General features: G+C 57.4%; 1 protein-coding gene across 13 annotated transcripts in view; it reads left to right on the plus strand.

Annotated features, from left to right (window-relative positions):
- Positions 1–9,186, plus strand: part of LOC117888795 (deleted in malignant brain tumors 1 protein-like) — a 160,835-nt gene that overhangs the window by 126,614 nt on the left and 25,035 nt on the right. For all 13 annotated transcript variants that reach the window (XM_034792523.1, XM_034792535.1, XM_034792527.1 and 10 more), the window contains one exon: positions 7,080–7,409. In XM_034792523.1, coding sequence (XP_034648414.1) covers positions 7,080–7,409 — 330 coding nt within the window. The remainder of the gene's footprint in view (positions 1–7,079; positions 7,410–9,186) is intronic.

Here is a 9,186-nt window from a genome sequence, read left to right on the forward strand (position 1 = left end):
AAGGTGGACTGACTTTGGGGGCTTTCCCCCCACCCCAGTTTCCCCAGGCACCTGGGCATGCCTCGGTCACAGGGGTTTAAGGTGTGCAAGAGTTGTGCCAAACCTATGCCCACAAGCGATCTGCACGCTCCTCGTCTCAAGTGCTTAGGAGACAGTATCAGACAGACAAGGGCCCAATTTGCAGGAGTTTTAGACCCAGGACTAAGAGAGAGCGGGACTATCGTTGAAAGCTCCTCCTGATGGAGTCGGCCCTTCGCCCCAGCCAGCACCGGAAATGGCACCAGCATCATCGGTGCGCAGCGCCGGGCCTCGGTGCAGGATGTCCCGGCACCGAGAAAGGACTCCTGCAAGGAGCACTGGCTCCGCTCCCCTGCTCATAAGGCCAGTGTTACCAGGCGGCACCACTCAGTGTCCCCGGGGCTGCCTAAGAAAAAGAAGGCGGACAGGGCTCGTTCCCCCGTCAAGAAGCCGCGAGAGGATTCCAGTGGGGTGCATCCTGTGGCGGGACACCCACGGTCTCAACCTCAAGACTCAGCGCCGTTGACTCTGGCCCCAACCGGAGGCTCGGCGAGTCTGGTGCTGGTGGACTCCCTGACTCAGGAAGATTTGAAGGAAGAGCTCGACCTCCCCTCCATGCCAGACACCTACGAGGCAGCGCGGGACCTACTGCCATGATGGCGCAGTCCCCGGCCTTGCAGGTACGAACTTCGGCACCATAAGCTCAGGCACCATCAGCAGCACTGACGATGGCACCGGCTGCAGCCTCTATGGAGGCGCTGCATATGGCTCCGGCACCAGTTGTGGCACTGATGGCAGCATCGCCCCTGGTTCATCATCGCGACAAGCCCATAATGTTACGGCACCGCTCACCATCGCCACGGTACCGCTCCCCAGAACCGTCGCGCTCCACTCCCTTGTGGTCGGGCACCGAGTACTCATCCAAGGCAGATGCTGAGTCTTCTGTCTCTTGACACAGCCAGTACCGCTCCCGCTACTGGCACTCCAGAGCCGTGGACTCATCGGCACCGGCGGTCTCCTGGCCACCCCAGTGGCAGGGCCAGGTACAATGGCCCTTTTGGACTCCTTGGACCGATCATCAGACTCTGGGTCAGGCCCCCAGCAGTGTCAGTGGCTCGCCTCACCCCCAGGGCTCCTGAGGAGCCCGCACGAGACAGGGACTCTGGGCCGTCACGCTCAGGCCCAGCACCAGAGCCGGTGCCACCAGTTGTACTGGAGCCACCTCCAGTTACAGGGGAACCAAGGCACCCGACCCAGCCTGCAGAGATCCAGAAAGGCAGGAAGATCTGGTCCCACAGGCCTCCTCCTCCTCCTCGCCGGATGACAGACACCAGGGGACACTAGGACCTTCTCAGGAGGATGGCCCTAAACCTGAATCTCCGGGCAGAGGAGGTTACAGAGGAGTCGGACCCGATGGTGAACATCCTTGCCCTGGAGGGTCCATCTCGGGTGGCCTTGCCCCTGATAAGAATGATCCAGAACACTCCTAGGGTGCTCTGGCAGACTCCGGCCTCAATACCACCCACTGCTAAATGGGTGGAGAGATGCTATTTTGTGCCGCAGAAAGGGTACGAACACCTTTTCACCCACCCCAACCGGGTACTCTGGAGCTTCATGCGGCAAATCATAAGGAGCGATAGGGGCAGCCGGGTCCCGCCCCAAAGTCACGGGGCGCTAAGAAGCTGGACCTTTTTGGCCGAAGGCCTACTTGACCACGGGACTCTGGCTTCGAGTGGCCAACCAGCAAGTGGTACTCAACCACTATGCTTTCAATTCCTGGAGCTCGTTACCAAAATACCAGGAGTTGCTTCTTGCTGACTCATACAAGGAGTTTAGCGCTCCCCTCAAGGAGGGCAGAGTGGTCTTGAGAACCTCCCTCCAGGCCGCGTTAGAAGTGGCAGACTTGGCGACTTGTACTGTGGCCACTGCCATTACAAGGAGACACAATGTGTGGCTGCAGGTGTCGGGGATTCCACCTGAGGTCCAGAACACGATCCAGGACATCCCTTTTGACCGTGCAGGCCTGTTTGCCCAAAATACAGACTCTTGCCTGCACAGCCTTAAGGAATCGCGGGTGACTTTAAAGTCTTTGGGTGTCCACATCCCTGCACCCCAAAGAAAGTCATTTAAGCCTCAGCCCCCGTCTCACTTCTACTCTGGACCTCTGAGGTGAGACTCGTCCAGGAGACGGGACAGGAATAATAGGAGGTGCCCACCACAGTCCTCCTCAGGCCAAGGCCAGGGTTCGGCCAAACAGCCCCTAGGCCCAAAGCCAAACTTTTGAAGATGCACCCGAGGACGGAGCATCAGTATTGAACTCAGATCCTTATCCTCCCTTTGTGAATCGATTCTCCCGCTTCTACCGTGCTTGGTCCAAGATCACGTGAGATCACTGGGTCCTGAGCACGGTAGGGATGGGATATTCTATCCAATTCTGTTCCCTCCCACTCTCCCACCCCCCGTTCCCCGTTCCTCTTCAGGGACCTTCTCACAAACAACTCCTCTTGCAAGAGGTGCAATCACTCCTCGCTCTATGGGCAATACAGGCGGTTCCTCAGGAGTTCAGGGGCAAGGGATTCTACTCCCCCGCTGGCCTATCCTGGATCTGCAAGACTTCAACACATTCATGAGGAAAGTGAAGTTTCACATGGTCTCTCTGGCCACCACCATTCCTTCCCTGCATCCAGGGGACTGGTACGCCGCCCTCAACTTGAAAGATGCGTACTTTCATATCTCCATTATCCCGGCCCACAGACGTTTTCTTCGTTTTGTGGTCAGTGGCCAGCAATACCAGTTCAGGGTGCTCCCATTTGGGCTCTCGGCGGCCCGCCAGGTAGTCACAAAGTGTATGGCAGTTGTGTTACCAGATTTGTCCGTTACTTTGGGGTATGCTCATCTATTCGGGTTATTCTTCGGGGGGGGGGGGGTCTGTAATTCTATCAATGTACTGCTTGTGTCACTTGTGTTTTCATATGGAACTCTACTTCTCCCTTCTGCGAGTCCCCTTCCAATGGAGCTATCCTGCAGGACCTAGATTCCCCAGGGCTGGGTTCCTCCAGACCCAGAACTGGATGAACACCCACCCCCACGCATACATTAACAGAGCAAATCTGAGCGGACCGGGTCAATCAGCACTTTCAAACTGACCCCTTATATGTCTCTGGACTCACTGGGCTGGAGGAAGAAGCACTTTCAAGCTGCATCCCCTTATATGCCCCTGAGCTCCATGGACTGGGTCAAGCAGCACTTTCAAGCTGTTACCCTTATGTGTCCCAGATTCAGCACATCCGTATCCCCACTCTCACATCACAATTGTACTGGCAGTAACCTACTTGATGAGCAAACCCCACAGGATTCGGGCGCTGCAGGGATCTTTAGCTTAGGTAAAAGAAGTGTCGCTGTAGAGTGAATGGGGGAAGCTAAGAACACAAAAGAGTAAAGTTCAGCAAGAGAGAGAGAAGCAACCAGCTTAACCATACAAGTTATTTATTGAATACTAGTGATCACTACACAAGGAGCTAAACCAACATCACATACATGATTAAAGGTTAATATTTAAGGTAGAGAGGAAAACAAAGAGAGAGAGAAAGAAGGGGATCTCACTGCTCCCTCAAGCTTGAACTGGTCGGGGTTCCCAGGTGATGGCGGTAGCTCAGGCTCCCGAGGGCAGGAGACAGGCAGAGCCCCCAGCATGATCAGTCAGGAGATGGAGGCCCAGTGGAACTGATGCAAAGCTTGGGTGAGTAGGGATTTTTGTAGAGAAAATACAATGGTTCAAGGGAGAACACTAGATTTGTTTATAGGTAAACTGATGACTCATAGGTTTTCTTTAGACTAGACAATAGGAGCTGATCACTCTTGGCTATGGGTGGGGTTTTCTTCCAGGGAGCTCCCAATGCAACTAGGCTGTTTCAGTATTTTGGATGTCAATCAAGGATTCATTACTAGAATTGGTCTGATAACTGCTGAGCTGGGTGTGTGCAGGCATGGGTTCATTAACATCTGGAGCAGAGATTCCCATGATGCAGTGCATCCCTGTTTTTCTGGTCCCAGAGTTCAGTGCGGTTCTCTGTTCTCCATTCTGTATGCAAATTGAGATGTCTCCCTGTCCCATCTCTCATGCAGATGAGGCTTGGGGAGTTGTCTCTGATCTTCATTCTGTATGCTAATGGAGATGTCTTAATCTTGTCACCCTTGTCAGGAGAGGCCAACGCCCTTCACAGCTCTCTGCAAGTCTTTTCTCTGATGGGTTTTGTTTTAAGCAGAGGCTGGTAGGGAGGTATTTTTCATGAGTCAGACAGGCTGGATACTGCACCCTGGTTCCCCAAGAACACAGAGCTGACTGGTATCAGTCGTGGCAGTCTTCCTCCGCAAACGTCAGGTGCAAGTATTCCCATATTTGGACGACTGGCTCATCAAGGCCGAGTCACAAGCACAGGCGGCAGAGCATGTGTCTCTGGCTCAGGCCACCTTCCACAGGCTGGGCCTCATATTGAATGTGCCCAAATCCACACTAGCCCCGACGCAGAGAATAGAATTCATAGGAGCTCTCTTGGACTCCACACAGGCCAGGACGTTCCTGCCCGAGCTGCGTGTCCAAGCACCTCACGGACATTATCAAAAACCTTCGCCAATTCCCCACAACCACGGCCAGAAATTGCATGAAAGTGTTGGGCATACGGCGGCCTGCACATACGTGGTCCAGCACACCCCAGGTTGCACCTTCGGCCCCTCCAGGCGTGGTTGGCGCGGGTACACAGGCCGGGCAGGGACCCACTGGACCGGATAGTTACCCTCCCCCTTTGCATTCTCGAGTCTCTCCACTCGTGGCTGCAGCGAGAGTACCCTTTGCCAAACCCCATCCTACGTTATCACTAGTCACAGACGTCTCGGCGCTCAGTTGGGGAGCGCACCTGGGCAATTTCATAACCCAAGGGCTATGGTCCCACACAGAACTATCGCTGCACATCAGTGTAAGGGAGCTGAGGATGGTTCGTCTGGCATGTCAAGAGTTCCAGGCCCGCCTTCAGGACGCATGTGTGTCGGTGCTGACGGACAACACTGCAGCGATGTTGTGTATAAAAAAACAGGGTAGTGCTTGTTCCTCTCCTCTGTGCCAGGAAGCCCTCGAGCTGTGGGACTTTTGCATGGCTCACTCGGTACACCTAGAGGCATCGCACCTTCCGGGAGCGCAAAACGAGCTAGCTGATCACCTCAGCCGCTCGTTTCATAGTCTCCTCAGGCCGGACATCGCGCACTCAATTTTCCAGAGGTGGGGCTTTCCGCACATAGACCTCTACGCGACGCGGAGCAACAGGAAGTGCCAGCGGTTCTGCTCTTTCCTGAACCACAGCCCAGGCTCCATCGCAGACGCCTTTCACCTTTCATGGACAAGTCACCTGCTGTACACGTTCCCGCCCTTCTCTCTCATACACAGAGTCCTCCTCAAGACTTGCTAGGACAGGGCTTCCTTTATCCGCATAGCACCAGCATGGCCCCGCCAGCACTGGTTCACCATGCTGATGAACCTCTCAGTGGACAGACCAGTAGCCCTTCCTGTGTGCCTGAGCCTCATCACATAGGACCACAGCCACCCCAACCTGGAGTTCCTCCACCTCATGGCGTGGAAATTCCATGGCTGAACCCTCATGAGCTTCAGTGTTTGGACCCAGTGAGGGAGGTCCTGCTGGGAAGTAGGAAACCCTCCACTCATGACACGTACCTGGCAAAGTGGAAGTACTTTTGCATCTGGTCTCTGCAGAGGAGCACTGAACCTCAGCCAGCGCCAATTCCCCTGGTTTTGGACTACCTGTTATACCTCCAGCTGCAGGGATTGGCAATATCATCTCTCAGGGTACACCTGGCTGCCATTTCGGCCTTCCACCTGCAGGCAGCGGGGAGGTCAGTCTTCAGTAATCCCATGGTGGGCTGGTTTCTCAAGGGCTTGGACAGACTTTATCCCCAGGTACAACAGCCCGTTCCCCATTGGAATCTCAACCTGGTCCTGTCCACGCTCATGGGGCCCCCTTTCGACCCTTTGGCGACCTGCCCTCTGTCCTACCTTTCCTGGAAGGTGGCCTTTCTGGTGGCCATAACCTCGGCCAGAAGGGTATCCGAGCTCAGAGCGCTGACTTCCGAGCCCCACTATAATACAGTCTTTTATAAAGACAAGGTGCAGCTACGCCCTCACCCCGCGTTTCTGCCAAAGGTAGTCGCCCAGTTTCATGTGAACCAGGACATATTTTTACCTGTGTTCTTCCCTAAGCCACATATCAGTAACAGAGAGCCCATGTTCCATTCTCTGGACGTCAGGTGTGCCCCAGCATTCTATACTGAGCACACAAAGCCATTTCATAAGTCACCACAGCTCTTTATTGCAATAGCAGAAAGGATGAAGGGGCTTCCGATCTCATCCCAGTGCATTTCATCATGGATCACGTCCTGTATCAGGACTTGCAACGACCTGACTAAAATTCCAGCCCCTTCGCTTACGGTGCATTCCATGAGAGTGCAGGCATCAGCGACAGAATTCCTGGCACAGGTCCCTATCCAGGAAATATGCATGGCAGCAACGTGGGCCTCTGTCCACACCTTCACATCACACTACACCATTACCCAACAGGCAAGGAATGATGCAGCCTTTGGCAGGACAGTCCTGCATTCCTCAACCAGGTGAACTCCAACCCCTCCCCCAGGGAAACTGCTTGGGAGTCACCTATTGGAATCAAGTATCGGGGGTAGCCATGTTAGTCTGTATCTACAAAAACAACAAAGAGTCTGGTGGCACCTTAAAGACTAACAGATTTATTTGGGCTTTCGTGGGTAAAAACCTCACTTCTGGAGGTTTTTTAAACTCATGAAAGCTTATACCCAAATAAATCTGTTAGTCTTTAAGGAGCCACCAGACTCCTCGTTGTTTTTGTACCTATTGGAATGCACATGAGCAACACATCTCGAAGAACAACAGTTACGAGAGGTAGGTAACAGTTTTTTCACTAGAATCACTAGTGATCGGATGCACAGGAACCTCCCTGAGTGTTTCTTCCCTTGGGTGTTTGCAGACGCTGGCATCTCAGAAGTGGCTCAGATCCGACTGGCAAACGGCCCGAATCACTGTGCTGGGAGGGTCGAGGTGCTTCACAACCAGCAGTGGGGAACCGTGTGTGATGACAGCTGGGACTTACAGGATGCCGGAGTCGTGTGCAGGCAGCTGGGCTGTGGGACAGCGTTATCAGCCCTGGGAGGGGCTCGATTTGGGCGAGGATCTGACCGTATCTGGCTGGCTAACGTCAACTGCAGAGGGACAGAAGTTGCCCTCTCCGATTGCAGGACTCGGCCTTGGGGAGACAATAACTGTACCCACGGAGAAGATGCCGGTGTTGTGTGCACAGGTAACTTGTATCCATCACGTCATTGTGGGTGGTGCAGGGATCAGGCTGGGAAGCTTTCAGACCCAGCTCTCCTGTTTGAGTCACCGCTGAGAGAGAGACACCCCCAGCCTGCACTGCCCCCCCCCCACCTCCAGTGCAGTCCAGTCTGGTCTAGGTCACCAGTCTCCTGGGAGTGACCCCTTTAATGTGCTGGGCCCTGAGGCCTCCGTACCCGTCCCCAGGGGCAGGGCCGTGCCCTCAGCACCAGCAGCCCCGTCTCTCCCCACGGCGCGCTGCAGTGAGCCCAGCCCAACCTGCGGGAGGCTTGTACTGGGCCCCTCCAGGGCGCCTGGCCGAGGGAGCCTTCCCAGCCACACCAGCAGCCTTGGCATAGAAAGCAGGGCTAATAGTCACCTGGCTGCAGCATCCCGCAGCCCGGGGCTGGCACGGAGAGGCAGGGCTAAGCCACTGTCCAGGCTTGAGCTCTCGGTGTCCTTTCCAATCCCAGGTGAGCAGGGGCGGCTTTAGGCCGATTCAGCCGATTCGGCTGAATTGGGCCCCGCGATAAGAGGGCCCCGCGCTGCAGCTGTCCACCCCGCCCCCAGCTCACTTCCCCGGCCCCTCCTCCCCTCCCCTGAATGCTCCGCCCCCTGCTCCTCCCCCTCCCCTGCTTCCCGCGAATCAGAGGTTCGCGGGAAGTCTGAAAAGAAGCAGGGGCGGGCAGGCAGCACCAGATAACCCGGGATGGTGGGGGGCGCGAGAAGGGCTCCGGGAAGGCACGGCCTAGTCCGGCCCCGGTTCCGGCCGAGTGCGCCGGCCTGCGGCGCGGCTCCGGCCCAACCCGCTGCGTGGCTTCGGCTCCGGCCCAGCCTGGACCCCGCGGTGCGGCTTCGGCTCCGGCCCCCCGGCCCGGCCCCTCGGCGCGGCTTCGGCTCCAGTCCCCAAGGCTGGCCCGGCCCCCGCGGTGCGGCTTCAGCTCCAGCCTCCTGGCCCGGCCCCCGCGGCGTGGCTTCGGGTCCAGCCCCCCGGCCCGGCCCCGGCGGCGCGGCTTCGGGTCCAGCCCCCTGGCCCAGCCCCCGTGGCGCGGCTTCGGGTCCGGCCCCCCCCAGCCCGGCCCGGCCCCCGCGACGCGGCTCAGGTTTGGCCGCCAAGGGGCTCTGGGCCGGAGCCAAGCCCGGCGAACATGGTTTGCAGCAAGCCCCGCCCCCAGGAATCGGGCCCCGCTCTTGCTAAAGCCGGCCCTGCAGGTGAGCCCAGAGCCTCTCACCAAAGGCAGCTCTTAGCCGCCGCCTGCCCCACGCAGCCCTTTGGAACCAGGCAGGGCCCTGCTGAGCATAGGCGGCGAGATATATGGGCTCATGGTGCCCGGGCTCCAGCAATATTCAGGGCCCAGGTCTCTCCCCCGGCCCCTCCTGCTGCCCCCACACGCCTCCCCTGAATATCCCCCACCCCCACTTGCTGCCCCCGGCGCCTTCCAGTAGGGTTACCATATCTAACAAATAAAAAAAGAGGACCCTCCATGGGCCCTGGCCCCGCCCATTTCCCCACCCCCCGCCCCGCCCCAACTCCGCCCCTTCCCCGCCCTAACTTCGCCCCCTCCTCCCTCCCACTCCCAGCCACGCAGAAAGGGCTGCCCGAGCGCTACCGGCTTCACGGTTTGCCGGGCAGCCCCCAGACTCTGCGCCCCCGGCCGGCGCTTCCCCAGCGCAGCTGGAGCTCAGGAGGGGAAGCGCCCAGCCGGGGGCGCAGGGTCTGGAGGCTGCCCGGCAAACTGTGAAGCCGGTAGCGCTTGGGCTTC

This window comes from Trachemys scripta, chromosome 16 (genome assembly GCF_013100865.1).
Source record: "Trachemys scripta elegans isolate TJP31775 chromosome 16, CAS_Tse_1.0, whole genome shotgun sequence".
NCBI classification, from domain to species: Eukaryota; Metazoa; Chordata; order Testudines; family Emydidae; genus Trachemys; species Trachemys scripta.